The 19837-nt window shown below is 44.5% G+C and overlaps 1 protein-coding gene across 1 annotated transcript in view; it reads right to left on the bottom strand.

Moving 5' to 3' along the window:
- Positions 1-10253: 10253 nt before the first annotated feature.
- Positions 10254-19837, bottom strand: part of URI1 (URI1 prefoldin like chaperone) — a 44833-nt gene continuing 35249 nt past the window's right edge. Inside the window, exons 7-11 of the mRNA XM_055726267.1 lie at positions 16883-17063; positions 16033-16300; positions 15320-15462; positions 13393-13651; positions 10254-11076 (exon numbers count right to left, since the gene is read on the bottom strand). Coding sequence (XP_055582242.1) covers positions 10888-11076; positions 13393-13651; positions 15320-15462; positions 16033-16300; positions 16883-17063 — 1040 coding nt within the window. The 3' untranslated portion in view covers positions 10254-10887. The remainder of the gene's footprint in view (positions 11077-13392; positions 13652-15319; positions 15463-16032; positions 16301-16882; positions 17064-19837) is intronic.

Below are 19837 nucleotides of genomic sequence, written 5' to 3'. Positions count from 1 at the left end.
TTGAAGAGGATTCAATCACCATAATGAATCTGAGGCCAGGCAGCAATCTTCTTCACTGAAAGAATTTCTAAAAGATTGTAGAATTTGTAAAACGAACAGCTCACAGACTAAATGGCTGTGTGGGTGAATCAATTATTGCAGGGCTCGCAGTAGTCATAATATTTAGTACATATCATAGAGTGTTTCAGGTACAATAACATATGCTAGTTTTTTCCCATTCCTGCTTGAAAGTGGTATGTGCTCCACCAACTTAGTCAATCTTCAGGATCTAGTTAGAACTAGTATTAAGTCAATAAAAAAATCCATCTGCAGCTGCAGTGCATGTACCAGGATCCGAGGGACTCACATTGCTAAACAGTAATTGTATTAAAACGTACACCGCCGAGCCGCTCATCAGGAAAACACATGATGTATCATGAAACACAAAACACATCAAGGGCTGAAATATTTTTAGAGGTAGAGTAGGGCCAATGCTGAACAGCTTCCTTATTAATACAATAATTATTTTATTTTGACAGCACCATTTATAACCATATAGTCTGTGTCCAGCTACCCGTATTTCCATTAATCAATGGATTTGAAGACAACTGTCATCATTTCATTTTATTATGACTTATAGGTTCATTGCAGTTCATTTAAAAGTTGCAATGAGCAAGACATTGGTGGGCAAGAACTGGACCTTTGCGGGCTGCCCACCGCTGGTGCCCGGTGCTGGCCGGGATGGCAGCGAGCAGCCATGCCCTGAGCAGGGACCGGGGGTACCAGGGGCAGGTGGGACAAGCTGGGACGGCGAGGCAGGGAGCAGGGCAGGCTGGCCACTGGAGAGGTGCCGAGGCCATGCTGGTGGATTAAAAATCTGGACAGGCACCCTGGCTGGTAGCAGGTAGGATGTGCAGACCCCCTGGCTCACAGGAGGATGATGCCAGGATGCTATGGGAGAAAATGGGAATGTTGCGATTCAGCCTTGAGAAAGGAAATATTTCTGCTAAGATAAAAACCCTTGATGGTACCAGAGTATAGACCCAAAGAGCATGAGGTCGCTTCTCAAACCTCCAGCCCCGCCATGAGCTTGGGGCAGTGGTGCCGCACGCGCCACCTGCCAGCACATGGGGACACCCGGATCTGCCGTTCGGCCATGCCACAGCCGAGTCACCGTGTCACCAGGCCATGTCAGAAACCGCCACATACACTTCCACGACCTCCCCTGAAACACATCAGGCTAGATAGCAAACAGGGTGTCCCTTTAATGAAACTACAACATATTAAAAATTATTACAGCTTCGTCTTTTCAGGTTTTAGACAATGTAATGTGATTTATTCAAAGAAATGCTGATGATTAGACATTAAATGGCACTAAATATTCCACTTCCTCTGCGCTGCCTGATAAACTGGTTTCATTAACATTATAAGTAACAAAAGTTTCCATTTCAGTCGGCCCATTTTGTTTTCCTCACGATCTAAGTTGCAGCTGCACAGCACTATATTACAGGGACCTCGCAGAGCGGCAGCTTTGGGCTCTCCATCACTCCCTGCGGTTAAAGGGACCGAGCCGGCTCAGGCGACATGCATGGGGCTGTCCTGGCTCGGCATCCCAGCCCCTCCTGCCGCGGGTCCCAGGGCCACCGGCAGCACCCTGCCCACCCAAGCCACCCCGGCGTCTCATCGCCCCGGTCCCCAGCCTGCCAGGGACACCCCCACGGCAGGTTCAGGACACGCGTCCCCCGGGGCTGGCGCAATCAGCCCAACTCCAGCGACATCGCCATCGCTTTTTTTTCCTCAAGAGATTTTTCTTTAGCCGCGAAGTCTCTCCCTATTAAATCATGTGCCTCAGCCTTAAGTGCGGGTTAACATCGTGCCCTGAGTGGAAGCTACTATATTTGTCAAGGATACCTCCGTGATTTATCTCTGCCAGCCCTATAGAAGAGCTCACATCTGGCCATACGGTGTCTCTACATCATTTCCAAATTCAGCCGTTCTGCCTGCTCCCTTGGAGACCTCACTCAGGGTCTAAAACTGCTGGAGTTACAGCTAAATCCCAGCTCAGGCCCTTATTTCAGGCCCCGTCCAGGGTGCCGCAGTCCTGCGGTGCCAGGTAGGGATGCTCTCACACGGTACCCTCCCGACGCACCGTGGCTGGCCCAGCCCTTTCCCCAGCCTTCGGTCATCTCCGCCTTCTTTCAGGGAAAGCCTCCTTTTGCCATGAGCCACAGAGACACTTTTTGAAAGACCTTTTGAAAGTCAGAGTGGGATTTAAGCACACAGCAGACAATGCTCCGGTATTTAATAAAGCCGCGCTTTTGCCCAGGGGCAGCGCTGCCCACTCCGGGCAGCTCTGGCTGGGTTTGGGTGGGGGCAGCGGCTGCTCCAACCCCCCCCCCGCTTGCTATGTAGAAGAAAACAAATCTCCTGCACCCACACGATGGTGACTCAGCGGGGCAAAGCAGCCCCACTCGCTTGGTGTAAATCTGGGGCGAGCCCAAGCACACCGATGGGCTCGTTCCAGATGGACCACTGTGCGTCCAGGTGCTGGGCTTGGCCCCCCATCCCATGGGATGAGCATCAACCCTCACCCCTTCCCCCCCAGAGCACCCCGGCACGCACGCAGAGGGGACCCGGCAGCACCGAGCCCCCGCACTGCGTCCCTTCCTCCTCCTGCCCCTCGGGTAGCATCTCCGCACACACATACGGATATTTAGATAGCTATATGTTATTGTTTATGTAAAGCCATAGGTTTCCCTTGATTGCAAGGCATGGTGGGGCTGCTGATGAGGTTTGCTGTTGACATTTCTGCGTTAGCTGGCTTTTGTCAGTCCTGGCAGGCTGAGAAATTCTATCTTAAGGGCTGTTCTTTATTAAATTTGCAAGATACAAAACTGTGACTGACTCTTTTCTTTGGTGAATGTATAAATAATAAATCCAGATTGCTAAAAATAACAATTAAAATATTACTCAAATTTAAAAGAAAAAAAAAATTGGTAATTTTCAGACAGCTTCATGAGGGCTGCAAGAGCAGGCAGAGACGGCGGGCAGCATCCGTCCTTGAGGGCTTCTGACAGCTGTCAATATTCAAAGTGCTTGAGGAGGGGGACAGGGTTGGGGAAAAAAAAAGGAGCGCGCCTGAGCTGAGCTGCTATGTGTTTTACCAAAGTTTGTCACAGAGTCTTTTATACAACTCCTTTATGCAGGATCTGTGACATAATTCCTATTTTTTTCCACCAGCCATTATATATGATAAATAAAACAATGCACTGAAAACACTGAAATCTCTCATCAATGTCTTTGTGAAAAGGGCCCAGATAAATGAGTCTTGGAATCAAAGGCAGATTACATGACTGACCATGTATCATCCTCTATGTATTGAACATAGTCTTTGTAAAGATAGAGCGGTAATAAAAAGTGGTATTGTGTGCTGTGAAAGGCTGTGTGGGTCTGTGCATGACTAATCTGTCTTTCTGCATTATTTTATTCAATCTTCTCTGACTTTATGCCTTTGACATTTTTGCTACACTCAGTAAATTTGAGTGAATAGGCAATTTTAAAGAATTTTTATAGGGCTTCAGAGAAGTCATACGCAGACTGTATCTTTGTTCAGATTTAACAGTTTAAATATTTCCTTTGTCTAGGATGCAGAGTAATCTTTAGGCAGAGGAGAAGAGGGGGATGGGGTAGGAAATGCCTAAGCCTCCCTTAATATTTTGGCAACATTTTGGCGGAGCGGGTGGCGGGAGCGGCACAGCGGGGCCGAGCCCAGCGGGCGCGGGGAGCCCCGGGGAGCAGGGGGCGATGCCACCGGATCGGGCCCCGGCATGGCAGCCAGCCGGGCTGCACTCAACTTTGCCGCCTCTGCCAAAGGGCTGCGGGAATACCGGCTCCCTCCACGCAACTCAAGTGGGAAGCAGATGAAATGTTTAAAGGGCTATTGTGAATATAGGCTTAAATATGATCCTCTTGCATCAGCCAATTTCTCTGACAAGATATTGCAAGGGTTGCTGTTTCTTAGTAAATAATGATTTTATTGCATCTCTTTAATGAACTGATAACGTGATACACAGTAAATTATCTGCATCTATAACATTACTGAGGATAAGCAGCGTGGTTTTAGTAATTTATACCACAGAGAGACATGCATTATAAAAATAGGAAAATTATTTCCTTTGTTAAATTGTGCAGAAGTCTTTACCTGAGGAACACCAGACAGATTAATCTCCGGAGATCCACTCGCTTGTATTTAAGCTGTTGAACTGTTCGCTGTTTTTTCCTCAGAACAGTTGAAAAAAACATTTTGTGAGCCAGAATTGACACTGTGGGTATTGTTCCTGCTCACACAAGTTATTAAAATAATTACTAAGCTATTTTGAGGTAACTTGAAGCTTTCTTTAAAACTTAAATCCAAATCTGAACGAATTAGCGTAAATGATTTGCGCTGATGGAAACTGATTTATTGCAGACAGCTCACCCGGGCACCCTTGGCAATGCAGCCCCCACCGCTCGCCGCACCCCGGGGTGCCCGCTCGGCCCCGGCGGGGACCAAGGTGGGGATTGCGGGGGGAGGGGGCACATTTTGGCATGGGAAACCGGGGGATGCCATGGGTTGGAGAAGGCATTGCTTGTGGGGGGCTGCAGGGGGGCTCACGCCAGAACTCGCATGTCCCCAGAGCCGCCCTGGCAGCAGCGGGACCCGCGGCAGCACCCTGTGCCACAGCGCTCGGCCCCGCTCCGGGGACGGAGGCGATAGCGGCTGTTTGTCCCCACGTGGGTGAGCCCGAAGCTAGTGGGGACCTGGGGCTGGCCACGGGCACCCAGGGTGCTCCCTGCCACCGGGCACAGCAGGGTGCTGGCTCCCACCGCAGCCCGGGCAGGGGCCGAAGCTGGCCTTCCTCACCAACAGCCTGAGGTGGCCTGAAACCTGGGATTTGCCACCCGAGCAGGGGCAGGGGCAATGGCCAGAGGTGAGCATCTCCACTGCTGTAACACCAGGGTGGCACACCACGTGCCGGTGAGCTTTTCCGAGCTGGCTGTATGCACGAGGCAGCCAAGAGGAGAGTTACAATGCATCAGGGCTTTGCCTGTTTGAGGGTTGAGTCTATATTTGGGGTTTCTTGTTTTGTTTTAGTATCACCATTAACCTTTCAAAGAGATCAAACTGTTCCAACAAGCCGGGATCCCAGAGCCATGGGTCGCCCCATTAATCCACAGCCCACCCTTCCGAGGGGAGCGCGTCGCTGGCAGATTACAGTCTTTCTAGATGTAATCATACTTTAGCATCTTACTTCAAAATTTTAACGGGTAAAAATTCCCCATCTCGGTGTGAGATTGCACCATGAATTCCCTCTGCCTCGTACAGCAGGGATGGAAAAATACTACTTTTCATCCTTGCACAATGCTTGATGTAAGTTTCTGGAAATGAGCGCTCTAGTAAGCCTAAAAATGTAGGATAATATGATCCATTTATAAATCTCTGATAATAGATGCGGTTTCTGTTACTCTGTTACCACACCAAGGATTACTCCAGCTCCTTCAGGAAGGACATGGCACCCTCCTCCTCGCAAACCGTTGCCATAAAGCGGGATAAACAACAAATACCACCTTATCATTAGCCGCGTGGAGCGGCTCCCATTGATTTACGACGCCAAACACCGCCAGGCTGGATCTAGCCGCAAGTCCCTCTTTTGCAAATATTATTTTCACGAGACCATCGTAAAATACAAGGAGGCACCTCACCTGGGTTTGGGTTTGTTTACGAAAAATGTTTTACAACTTGCAGGAATTCTTCCCAATATTAGTTATTAACAACCCGGAGATGGCATTTGCATTTTTATAACCTTGTTACTTAAAAGTGAAACAGTAGAAGGAAAGACTTAGCGATAGCGTTCCCTGCGTGCTTTAATCCCAGCCTGAGCTTTTTATGCTTGAGAGCACCTTATGATACTGTAACTAACATCAAACCTGGAGCAGCAGGAGGGCAACAAACCTCCGAATACAGCAATGTCATGCTTTACAGGCATACTCTCTGCAACAGCATGAATGAAGGAAAAAAAAACCCGTTGCCTAGGAAACACTCTAGTCTTGGTAATTATTACTGTAACTGTCTGCACACCCCACCTATAACAGAAATGAATAATAAATTATAATCACTGACTGGCAGCTTTCCGGTGTTGCTTTTGCTCAGCGCCGCTACCTACCGGCGTGCGCGGGGAACCGCAGGCCGGGCCCCTCCGGCCGCCCGCGCCCGCACCCGCGCAGAGGCCGCGCACCCGCACCCGCACCCGCGCAGGGCCGGCAGTGCGGTGCGGGGGGAGCGGGACGTGCCGCGGGGCGAGCGGCAGCCCGAGGCGAGCAGCCGGGGAAGCCCCGCACCGCGCAGCGCCGGCGCAGCGCAGCCCCGCACCGCGCAGCCCCGCACCGCGCAGCGCCGGCGCAGCGCAGCCCCGCACCGCGCAGCCCCGCACCGCGCAGCGCCCGCCCCGGCCGGCGCCTCCCCAGCCCCGCCGCCGCCGCCGCCGGAGCCGCGCCATTTGCCGCAGGTCGCCCGCTCGGCGAGCGGTGGTGGAGGGCTCTGCTGGGAGACCAGTTTGCTTAGAAATCAGAACACTCGGAGTGATTTACTGGATTTGATTTAACCGACGCAGCGGGAGTTGGCAAAATTCACGTATCATGGGGTTAATGTGGGTTAGAATGGAGCTATTTGTAATACAAAAATATTGCATACCAAATACACACATCTGATTTCTTTTAATCCCAGCTCATTTTTTGCAACATAAATCACTTTGTTAAAATGAACAGCTAAAACAGCTGGTTTAGACACTCTCGAAACACACAAAAATCTGCCGCTTTAGATGCTCTAAGCGAGCAATGAAAAGTGCTAAGTGCAACTAGTCTTACAGGAGAGAGAAGGAAACAAACCCGGGTTACCTCTGAACGCTCGTCACAAGCTCCGCTGACCCAGGCCGGGCTGGCAGCTGCCGGCGCAGACCCAGCTGCACCGAAGGCACCACGTCCCACATCCCATGTCCCACATCCACTGTCTTCTCCAGGCCACACTTCCTCAGCTTCAGAGGGGAAGCATCCCCCCCAGCAAATCCTTTCCTCAGGTACAGGCAGGTGCTCAGCTTACTTGTGGCCAATTAAAGAAGATTAAAGAGTCAAATTTGCCCCCCAGGGAGGAATGGGAGCAGGTAATCTGCAGTGCATCACTGACGCAATCATGGCCCTGCAAAGGGCTGTGTGGGGCAGCTGCAAAGGGCTGTGTGGGGCAGCTGCGGGGCACTTGGGCACAGCCCAGCAACTTGTCCCTGTGGCCATGCAGTGTCCATGGAGGCTGCTGCTACCGCGTTTTGGACCAAAGACCTCTCCTGCAGCGGTGTCTTTCCCCATTTTTTTCTCCTGCTGCATCCCCACCTGCCTGTGAGGCCATGCCTGGTTGCGGTTTGGCTGGCACCGCTCGCCCGTGCCCAAAGGGGCTGGGGACACCAGGACAGGGCTGGGGCAGGGGCTCCTTCCAGCGTGCGTGTGTCTGTGCCACCCCGGTGACCAGCTGCCAAAGCCACCCAGCCCCGGCCGGGCCATGTTCTTCCCGCTGAGGGCATGCAAAACCTCTTGGGAAACACTGGGAAGCACCAAACGCCGGCTCCCGAGCCCTGTGCCTGGGGAGCTGGGCAGCGCTCCCCGGCACACCAGGAGCCCTTCCGGCAGCAGCACAGGAAAAGCCATCAAGGGTGTTTCAGAAATCGATTATCAACTGTACCCTTATTAGTAATTAAGTGAATAAAATCTCTTAACTGCAGCACGGGGGGGCAAAAAGACACTCACATCGACAGATTAATTTACCACCGGGAACCCGATGTGCCTTAAATGTGCGGCACCGTCGCTTCATCCCAGCATTTGCCTCATCCGTGCACTGACGGTCAGCTGCATCCACTTGTCAGCTTCGGTGTTTCACAAAAAGCAAAGTTTCAGTCCTTGCTGAGACAGGCCTTCACATGACCATTTTTTTACTGTTTAGATTTTTATCTGCTTTGGTAAATTGGATTTAGGATATTTTTTTAAATTCAGCATTTGCAAGCCTTCTATAAAAATCCTACAGCCGTGCCTTCTTGCTCTAGGCACTGCACAGTGAATCTACTGGTAAAGCCCAAGTGAAGAGACCAAAGATGAAGGATCATTCCAGCCTGCAAACCCTCTGACAATTAAATATATTGCAGAAAGGGCACAGACACATTCAGGCTCCCTATTAGGGAAAACACTCATGTGCTTAGTTTAAGCATGTGGCTAAATCCATTCTTCTTTGCAAAATCTTTGAGACATAAGCACATGCCAAAGTGCATTCCTGAGTAAGGATGCTTCCCTGAACCGAGGCCATAATTCATTAAAACCCAAGGTGCATTTATCCTACTTTTTCCTGTGAGCAGGGATGTGAAAAAAGGGGAAGGGGGGGGGGGGGAGAGAAAACAAGCAAAGAATTAATTTTGATTTGAAACTGATCTATGGTGACAAGGGGCATTTGGTTTTGTTGAAGTAACTAGAAGTGGGAAGTATTTCAGAAGATATCTAAATAAATCTTTTTTAAAGGGGTTTCTCTCTCTCTTTCTTTCTCTTCTTTTCCCCTCTAATTATCCATGTCTGGTAGTCTTGGATCTCAACCCCTTGTTATTTAAAATACATATTCATGGAACTATATTTTACAGTTGCACTGTTCTGGTTACAAAATAGCTTCTACTTTTCTAGGACATAATTTCATTTTGTTTAGCCAAGAATTCATTAAAGAAGCTATAAATAACCTCCTTTAAATATTTAGCCGTGAATAGAGGGTGGACTGGCATTGATGGCTTATTTTAGTACTAATGCAATATGCTTTAAAAAAAAAAAAAGTCCACATTTGAGCATGAATCAAGTTAATCATTAACACTTTCAACGTGATTCTCAGGATCTGCTTCAAACAGAGACTGCCCCCCTCCCAGCCGGTGAGCTTCGGGCACGGGAGGGCCACACAACTTTCCCTTCAGTTCTTGCACCAAAACACAATTTGCACCATATCGCGGGGAACCTGCAGCCCCGCGGCTCTGGTGGGCTCTGGTGGGCCCTGGTGGGCTGCTCCCCCAGGCAGGGACCCCTGCTACCTGCCCCGTCTTGCCCCCCTGCAGCTTCTGCTCATGAAGCACCACCACCTTCCCAAGCACGCAGCAGAGAACGTCAGCGCTGGATGGAGCGCAGCCTTTTTTAAAAGCCACCTTAGAAACAGCAGCCCCAATGCCTCCTCCTCCCTTTAAGCACAGAGAAAATAAAACAAGTGTGGAGGAAGGGGGAGTTGGTGGCTCAGTTTAACTGTGAGGCTGCGAGGCGCGGCTGTTTTAGGGACAGGTGAGGAAACGGCATTAGCTGACCCCTGCTCACGGACGGCCAAGATCTGGAGAACCAGCTGCAGGCGGCTCTCAGGCTGCGTGTTTGCAAAACCACAGAACTGTGGCCAAAAGCAAGTCCTTCCTTACACCTCCCAGGTCTTTCTGCCTCACTTTTTAGGCTGTGGTTTGGTGATGTCTGCTGGAGAGTAACATCGGTTTAAGGTACTCCACCTCCCCACGCCCTCTGCCAACGTTCTCCCTTGCCCTCGCTCCACACGCTACCCGTCTACCTGCGCTGGTGCAGGCACGCTGCGGAAGAGGTTAGAAAACTCACTAGCTTCAGATAAACACACACAACTATTAAAAAAAAAAACCCAGAACACCCCGGAATCCAGTAGTTTTGTTTTTTAAACCCAGCTCTTGTCACCTACTATCATTCAAGGGGTGGCCCCAACAAAAGCTGTGTCAGCACAAGGGAGGGGGCAGCAAGCCGGTAGAAGGGGCAGCGGGGCAGGGACTCCGAGAGCCAGGATTGCTCTCAGTCATGAGAAGGATACACAGAACGGTACCCCGAGTGCTGCAGTGCTGTTGTGTTTTGAAATAAAGTTGAAGCATTAAGACATTTTTCCTTAGTGCTGACTCCCTCTGGGCATTCCCAAGACAATTACAATGTTTCCTGAGTATACAAAAGAACTGGGAGATTTTGTAATCAGAGCCTGAGTTTATGCTTCTCTCCTTAAGAGCATTCAATTTCCATGGACATTCATTAGCAGGAGGTTAAAACACAATGGCAGAAGAGAATGGACTGCTTTTATGTCCATGTGGTAGTAAACACTTCAAGCTAGAAATGCAAGTTCAAAATAAAAACCTCTCTGCCTTGTTTCCAAATTAGTAGTAAAGCAGCAAAAAACACACGACTTTCACAGCTTTTTTACTGAAAATTTAATTTTACAAAATACCCTTTTCCATCAAAGAAACTTCCCTGCAATGTACACGAACCCAGCGTTTTATAGATCTGTACAGTGAGATATCAGAGAGGTTTGAAAGAAGGAAAAAAACTTTCAGCAGACACCTAGTTGCAAAACTACAAGAATGTGAATACAAGTGTGTCTTAAAATGCTAAAGCAAGTAATGCAATATAATTGGTGAATCTATTTGAAATGTGAAAAGTTTCCTTAAAATGGTCCATATGGTATGTAGAACATCACAGCTGGCACAAAACTGCCTGTATTTAGGTTTAAACACAAAAACAATGTATGTGAGGAACAGTTTTTGAAAAAGAACCCAAGTGCTGCTATCATAAGGCAAACATATACAAAGGTGCTGACAGCACACAGGGAAATCGACAAAACAAGATGAATACTCAAGTGTTCAAACACTGAACTTTTTTTTTTTTTAATGTTGCCAATAAATGTTTCAAAAGATAACCAATGCCAAATTAACATAGGACACTCTTTTAACTAGCTAGGTGCAACGCATATAGTTTTACGTAATCTCAACAAATATGAAACTAGACATGATACCCCGACGTCAGCTGGCTAGGCAGGACCTAGTTAGTCTGTTGCATTCTGGCAGCTTTGAATTTTGAAATCCTCTTTGTAGTTTCTTCTGATGCTTCGGACAAAACTTCCTCTGATTTTCTCTCCAGAATGGTAGGCAGGACTGGGTGAGCAATGACTGGGTGTGGTATTAAGGAGGGAGACAAAGGCTCCTTCTCTATAACAGTTCCGGAAAATGCCTACAAAAGAAGAGAGTACTCAAAATGAGCTAATAAAATGCAAATGTGAAGCTATGCCCATAAGGTCATTACCCTATATTAGCCTGATTAGGATTGTTATTTCTTTTAATCAAAAGTAAAGAAATATCTTTAAATCAATGATTGTTCCTTGCATAAGTAACCAAATCGTAATTAACCTCAAAATATAGCTTGTTCAAAGACGACTGAATGAAAGACAGTGTCTTAAATGTACTACTTAAATCTCAATCCTACTGCACAAATGATCTAAAAACTTGCCTACTCACCGACACACGCTCAAGAAATAAACCAGCTGATGTAATATATAGTTTCATTTTGGATAAGAATTGAGAGATTTTGCAAACTTGGAGTATGTCAGCATTTCCATCATACGTCATATTTTATGACTTAATATCTTCTAATTGCATCAAGCTGACACACTGCATACAAATTGGCAAGCACGTATTTTGTTTGTTCTTTTTTCCTTACCAAATATGATCAAAAAATGGTGAAAGAAATTTATACTTAAGAGAACAGCAAACTCGCTTCCAACTATTTCTCTCTATAAAAGGTCTAATAAAAACATTTAATGTTTAAAAATGATAATTTATATGCAGCTGATTATATGACTTGAATCCTTTTTAACTTATCTAAGAAATGACCGTGATTCTTGGAAAAGACTGGGAAAAAAGCAGCTCAGAACTACTTTTCATAAACGTATTTAAGAACAAATCACTCTACTATGTACTGAAAACACAAAAGTCCGAATGCCTAAGGACAAGGGGAAGCAGTTTACATCCAAGGTTTGATGATCATACAGGGCACAAAGGAATGCACACCAGATTTATTAACTATGCTTAGTTCTGCTTTTTCATAACTCAGTTACCAAGAAAAACAAAGCAAAACAAACCAGCCATTCTTTTCTTGCAGGACCTGCAAAAAAAGCAGTGTTTTTTTGTTTTCTGCTCCAATAGCCACAGTATGCCCAAAGCCGTGCCTGTGCACAACTGCACTGTTATAACAACACACTCATTTTCAAAAACAGGTAAGCAAAATACAATTCAAGACAACTCTGGTGAAAGTAGAAACAAAAAAAGTTACTGAGTTGCAAGTGGTCACGGAGAAATAATGTATTTCAAACACCCACAAAAACAACCAAAAGCAAAACAGCAGCCTTTAAGAAGGCAAGTCTAATGAGTGTTTTGCTCACTCTCCTGCAGTTACTTAGCAAATACATTACATTGTAGAGAATAATCAAGTCATATTCAGAAAATGGACTAATGGGTAACTTCTAAAGTGTACTTAGATGTTTTATAAAAATATAGCAAATATATTCCAGGAAGTATGCAACGTTAAGTATCTAAGTCTACAGATGGATCTTCCACCATGAATCTTCACATCCTGCCTGGATGCATCTGTAGCTGCTTGTATGAAAAATGATGATAAACAATAGCTTTTATGAGGAATTCATTTCTTGTCAAAAATAATTTTTCTAAAAATAGTGTTTTCATTGAACTTGCCCGCTGCATTGGGAACTACTGAAAACTCAGCTTCATCTGGTTTGAAAAAATTAGTGTAAGTTCTCACAAAATAAAAATGAAGAATACCCTATGCCATGAATTTCAGAGCAGCGGCTACATTTAATTCTTGTGTTCATCCAGTCACTAAGCAACTGTACATTTTCCCTTACATCTAACAGTCTCTTTTCTTTATGATGAAGCCCTGAACTTTCCAAACGCATGAAAATAGATTTGTTTGGGATCGCTAATGGCCCCAGTCTGGAATAGGATGAGTGGAGCAGTAATGCCTTCTTCCACAGGGCAATTCCTCTGCCTTTAGCATGTCCAAGTAATAACTCAGCTGATATTTCTGTGTTTTAAAACTTTAAAACACCACCTAGAAATTAGCTGTCTAGCAGCTGTGCAACACAGGTTACAGAGAATCAACTCTTCCCTCTCCACTATGAAGCACATAGTCTTTTTTTTTTTTTTTTAAACCCACTGTATATCCTGCAGTGAAATTTTCAGGATGACCCGGTAGACATGACACTGGTTTCAGTAACACTGGCAAGCGACTACTTCGCCAGATCTTTACAGAACAGCTTCAGGTCTTGGGGAAGCCACATGACTCGTCTCCTTCCCCCCGCCCCTAGGATGCACATGACAGAAGCTTGTCACCTGATAATGTCCTTCTGAAGCAAACTAGGTAGGAGTTAGAAAATTATTTTAAAGATATCAAACTGATGGTATAGGCAACTACAGCCATTAGATTTCTCGTTTTTATCCCTGCCAACAATCAATAATTAATTAAAAACTGTACCTCGGTTGTCCCTGAAGAGGGAGGAAGCTTTTTTGGTAGCTGCTGCTGCCCCTCCTCCTCCTCTTCCTCCAGTATGCCTTCACTGTTGTCACTCTGAGTAGCTTCATCACAGCTAATACTCCTCTGAACTCCTCGTCTGTCATCAAACTCAGCAGCACTGTTCTCACTGGTATCGCTACAAACACTGTTCTCTCTGCTTCGAGACTTCAAAATTGATTTACGAGGGACATATTCTCCATTCACAACATCAACAAAGACTCTATAAAGGAAAATGTTAGCTTTAATAAACCATTTCAGGATCAGATGACAAATTTACAGTGATCTTGCTTTGTCTTTTGTACAAATTAATTATGATGTGCTTTTCCAACTTTTTCGCTGCAGAATTACAACATCGTACCTTTAGAGGCATCTTATTTACCAACGTACAAGAATCAATTCTGCAGAGCAAACACTGTTATGCCCTTTATTCAAGCATTAAGTTGGTATGCTCTTCCAGCAGACAATGTATAGCTCTTTGAAAAGCATCAGAAAACAGAATAGCATGAGTTACAAAAAGTTAGAAAAAAGGTAAACTAAACGATTGTCAGGGTTGTTTCTATAAAGAGAAACAGAAGATCACGAAGGAAGGTCCTCTAGAATAAAGTCCTTGTCAAATGTAGAATATAAAAACAAATACTTGAAGCATTCATTGCACATAGAAAAGATGAAGCTTTTTCCTGACAAGTGCTATAATCTCCTTTCAGCAACAAACAAACAAACAAAAATTTAAAAAATCAGCTTTTAAGATCACACCAACACGAAGACTCTTTTCAAGTATTAACAGACTGTAAACTGATAGAGAGGCCTCTTCCTACAGTTTGTACTCCATCTCCGTGACTTAAAGAAGTCAAGGGTGGGTGGAGGAGAAAGAGTGGCATCAGAAGACAGTGCTGATTTTATCAAACTCACAAAGGAGGAGCCCGATGACTGGATGAGTTTTAATGGTGTTACTTGTCTCTTAACAGCTTTATTCATCAGGCACTCACCGGAACACTTGCATATCTCCACAGAAGATGGGAGCTCCTTTGCAGAGCTCAGGGAGAGCACCATGAACCTTTTACCTCATCTTCAGCCCCAGTAGCTGCCATTACAGGATGGGTTTTTACCTCTTCACGATTTGTGACACATTTTGTTAAATATTTAGGTGCCGGAATACACTGACATACAAATGCAGTGTGATTTTCACAAGCACTTAATCAACCAATCTAATAGGTCTGGTGTTCATCTTTACAAACCTAAATACTTGTTTTAACTCTCCCGTCACCTTAGATTAGTGTTTTATACAGACTTCTGAGCCCAAGACTTTTTTAAACTCTTTCAGCGTGGTTGTTCTACAGGTGAGCACTTCTTTTTACAGAGAATAGAGACAGTAAAGGACTAAAGTCAGGGAGAGAGAATGCAAGAGAAATTATGCAAACAAAGACCTGAGTATATTCTGAAGATACTAGAAAGGAAGAGACGAAAAGAAACAATTAGTAACTGGAACAGGAGGACTATTACAAGTGACAGATCTGGTCAGTTATGTTTGAAAACAAACACAGGAGCAAATGACATAGAATTAACCAGAATATGTAAGGTAACTGCTGTATTCCCTCATGCAGGGCATACGTACTAGCAAATTTACTTCAATTTCAGAAACTCTGAAAAAAGTAGATAAATGACGAATTGCTAGTTGGAAAAGGAACTCTTAAGCTAAGAAGTGTTTTATGGATATGAAAGCATGGCAACCATGCAGAAGCCACAAACTTTCATTTTTAAGTAGTAAATTCAGTTCCAGCTGTTTCTTTTAGGGAATAGTAGGCTCGGCTTCATACTATAGGTGAACAGAAATGAAAAGCGAAGGTCTGCTAAGGGGAAAGCTCACATGCCAATGCTATAAATTACACACCGGTAAATGTCTGCTGGGGTTTTGATGTTAGGCAGTTCTGGAGTTGCATGGCCATTGCCACTGCTGTTCTTCCTTTTACGCTTGGCCTCTTCTTTCTTTTCACTGAATTTCAAAGTAGTATTTTTTCCTGTGTTTATTCTTACCTGAAAATTGAACACAAATGATGGTCTAGACCATAAAATCAACAATCGCCAGGCTGCAGATCAACTGACGTCTGACATTCTCCTATTCAAGCAGTTGGGGACTACAAAGCATAGATGAATTAAAACAAATGGATGAATGGTAACATTCACAGTGTGAACTGTTTATTCTTTACCACTTGCACTAGGCTGGGCCATTTCTTTGCACTAATGTGCACAGATTTTGCACATAGTATATGACAATCTACTTATTCAAACTCTCCTCAACAACTGAGCTGTTCAACAGTCAATTTCAAGTCAAGTAAAAAGTCATTTTAAAAACTCCTGGACAGGATACTACCTTTTACAGCAGCCAGAAGCCAGCACAGCAAGGTATACATTTCGAGATAATTTTTTAATACTGTATTTGAAACTGCAGGATTTAAACAGTGGGTTTCAAGCCCTCAAAAAAAAATCCAAATAAATGTCACCTATAGTTAGCATTCTAAATTATCTAAAATTTTCTATTTCAGATATGGTATATATGTCTCACATAATCTCTTGAGAGAAAGATAAAAATAATAAAGTACAAACCCTTTTAGGTTCAACAGTATGAGAGAAAAAAATAGTTGGAACAGAGTTATCTCCAGTATCTATATCATCTTCATCATCGCTGTGATAATAACTAGAGCCATTAACTTGGCCACCAAACAAGCCTGAATTTGTTACTTCTTTATGGAAGTTGCCCTGAGTAGTACAGTCTTCTGCTCTATATGACCCATTCAGATCTGCCCTCTTATCTTCCTTCTCCTCTTCCGAAGAGGTTGTATCTTCTCCATTTGTCTCAACTGTATCAGGCATCCTATGAAATGAGAAATAGCTAAGTGAACCGAGACAACTCACACTCAAGACACACAGGCATACAAAATAATGAACAAGCCTGTACACCATTTTCTTTACCCAGATACTGTATTTTTAGCCCGACAGTGGAACCTTTTTTATACTCTGTAAGTATGACCATGTCCTTTCCATGTCAGCTGGAAACACCAAAACCGTGGCATTATGGCTAGTGACACATGAATTGCGTTAGAATCAGAATAGATCTAAGGACGTCATTAAACACTAAACGTGTAACTCCTGCATTGTGAACAATGGATTTTCCTAGCCTGTGGCAAATGGATTTTACTTCCTCCTTTTCTATCATCTGAAAGAAAAAATACTAGAACGTTGGCCTGCCGCAGTTGCACAGAGGCAGATTTTAGCACCTTCGCCCTTGCAGTGCACTCTCTGTTCACGTCCCACCCTTCTCCCACCTATTATGATTTTAACTGCATCAGTCCAGTCAGTTATTTGCACTGACAGTGAGATCTTTTCTGTACAAACAGAACCACACCCCCACAGCTTTCTGAATGCCAAACCTTACTGTGCTACTGCAGCACTGTACCTGTCAAGTTCACCAAGTATCTCTTCTTGTCTCTCGAGCTCTTCTAAGCGGGCCCACAGTTCCTCCTCTGACTGGAAACGGCCCATTGATTTTGTATCACTTCCATTTGCTGGAAAATCTACCTCAAAAACGTTTGATACTTTTGGCTTTGAATGAGGTTTGTGAGCAGTTCGGTATTTTCCTGCGTGACAAAAAATAAGATGCAATTACTGAAGCAACTGACAAAAAGACATGGGGGGGACCACAAAGGAATTAAGGAATATGGGCAGAACATTTTCCATTTTGAATTATTGTTTAACTGTTTAAGTGAAACTGTCAATGAACCAGAGCACCAGCACAGGATAATAGTCTCCGGATGTTACAGAAATACCGAGGCAAAGCAAAGATGTTTATTTACAAAGCAGGAGACACTGATCCTATGACAGTTTTATTACAGCGTGGGGTTTTTTACCCTTTGTGCCAAACAGTAGACTTTGATTTGCTCGGATAGGTACCAACATGTGAATGTGACATTTGCTCACTGTCCCATTAACAGCACATTTTATTAACTGGGAAAACAAATTTAGTTTGTGCTTAAGCTCATTTTGGACAAAGTGACCTATATTTAAAAAGCAGTACTTTTTGTTTTGGGTTGTATTTTTTCAAATTTACAATGAAGACCATTAAAAGTTATCTCCAGAGTCATCTGGAAATTCTGACCAAAATCCAGTCATAGTGAATCACTTATTTTGGTGAAAAAGACCCGCTCTGAAAAACATACAAAAACCTGCCTTTCAGAAATGATAGATATAACCCCCTTTAAAGCTTCAGAGGTGACCTGAGGTATACACTTGTGAGTAAATGGTAGTCACTGACAAGTTCCTGCTGGCATTTAAAAGCTTTGCTACCTAGTAAAATGGTGCATCCATTGAGGATGGGGAATACTTTTTACTGTTTGAGTGCTGTCTAGCACATGGGGAACACGCCGCCTGCCAACAATACTAACACTTTAGCCCTGTACGTGTGAAGGGCAGGACTGCTTCTTTAATCCACCTTCCCCCCCCGACTGGCAGGTCCCAGGGACACCGCCTGTTTCTGCACAGTCCCACACAGGGTCCCAAGGGAAGTTTCCCCCTGTCCATCAGCAGCCCCCCGACACAGCACCTCTTTACAGGGGTGAGGACCCTTCCCCTTCCATCACTGCCACAAGTACCCGCAGCATTTTGTCTGTACCACGGGACTCCAGCATCTACGGGTCTTTATGAAACTTTGCTTTGTGCATCTGATCAACAGTAGTGCAATGGCTTTGTTATTCAGCATCCTTCAAGTTCTAAAATCTCTACTAACCAATTGTGCGGCCATTTTAAAAAAAATTTAAGAATTCATGGCTTAAAGATATCCTTATTCAAATACGCCAGCTTATACTTTAATCCAGAGTTAAATACAAATTCAATAGCAACACTAAAAAGCAAACAGGTGACTGTAAGTTATGTTGGAATGTGTGTCCCCTACTCTTCCATGGGGTAGCATTTTTCATCATCTCATTAAGAAAAGGCTGAAATGTATTTTATTGAGATTTGAATATAAATTGAGGTAAGCCAAGTAATCAGAGTAGCTTGTGAGGATTTCATTTGGTATAATTACAAAATTAATAAATAAAATTTGGAAGGATTAGTTAACAATCTATTTCAATTTGATTTTCAGATTGTGCCCTCCTGATTTCGTTCTGTTACCTTTCAGTATTAACCACTGACTTGCCTCCCAAGGTAAGCACATGGCTTCTGAACACCAGCAAGCGCTTCAACATCTCCCTCTTACTCCTAACAAACCTTCTGTCAGTTAGGAAACCAGGTCAGATCTCAAAGACAACAGAGGATAACCACTCGCTGCTCCAGTGTCCACTGTGCTCACTCACTGTTACTACAAAGCACCACCATTAACTTCATACACTAACCAAAAAAAGTGAAATTATTAAAATTAAAAAAAAAAAAAGGACAGTCAGCAATAAACTAATGAGATGCTTGGGATACTAGGCTTTGTTCTCCTCAAAGATACAGCCCATTTCCACGTGAACAAAACCAATTCCTATGCTGCTGAAGTCCAGGCTGTCTCTTTTAGCTACTTTGCTTTCAATCTCACTACAGATTGGTGCTGATAGAAAGCATATGTAATACCCACTTACAGATTTTCAGCAAAAATTAAGATGATTTCAGAGGACAATAATGGAAGTTAAGGACACAATAAAGCTGCATGAAGGTTGACCTGGCATCCACAGCATGCTGCATTAACACTGTTACAATGGGATGCATTTCCCAGAATGTTACTCCTCCTGTTTTCTAATGACACCTGCTCATAGTAGAGACACCTCCTCAAGTCAGCCTTGGCATATTAATACCGTGACTTACTCCAGAAAAAATATAACAGTGAACTACCAAATCACCAGCTACTACTCCTTCGCAAAGTGTCCAAGTGATGCTATTTTCAGCCTGTAAAATTACTTCTTCCTACAACTTTGCCTGAGTCTTGTCTATCAAGCACCACTTCAAAAAGCACAGAAATTATCCAATTCCTTAGCACAACTATCTTTGTTTCCCAGTGTCCTCTCCAGAAGCCTTCAGGAAGTATCTGCTTCAGTACATTTCCAAGACCTGCATGCTGAGGTTTGTTTTCACATTCGTTTCACCGACAGTAGTGAAACGCCCCAGCGGATGACAACGTTTACATTGCCCGTTTACGTCTCATCCCTGTCAGTGTTTCTTCCCTTCCCTGCTGACACTGCTCTCGTACTTCCCCCGTAAGAGGCAGAGCCTGTGTTTCTCCAGTAGTTCTTCTGTTGCAGAACTCACACTTTGATGCAAAAACTGTCTTCTCTAGTTCTCCCTCCAGGAGCCAGCATATTTTGCTTCCTGCCTCTTTTCTAGAAAACTCCAAACTTCCAGTGTAGACTCTTCAAAGAAAAATACCCCACAAGTATGT

The sequence above is a fragment of the Falco cherrug genome, chromosome 14, assembly GCF_023634085.1.
Source record: "Falco cherrug isolate bFalChe1 chromosome 14, bFalChe1.pri, whole genome shotgun sequence".
NCBI lineage: Eukaryota > Metazoa > Chordata > Aves > Falconiformes > Falconidae > Falco > Falco cherrug.
This window is presented reverse-complemented; position numbering and strand designations above follow the sequence as displayed.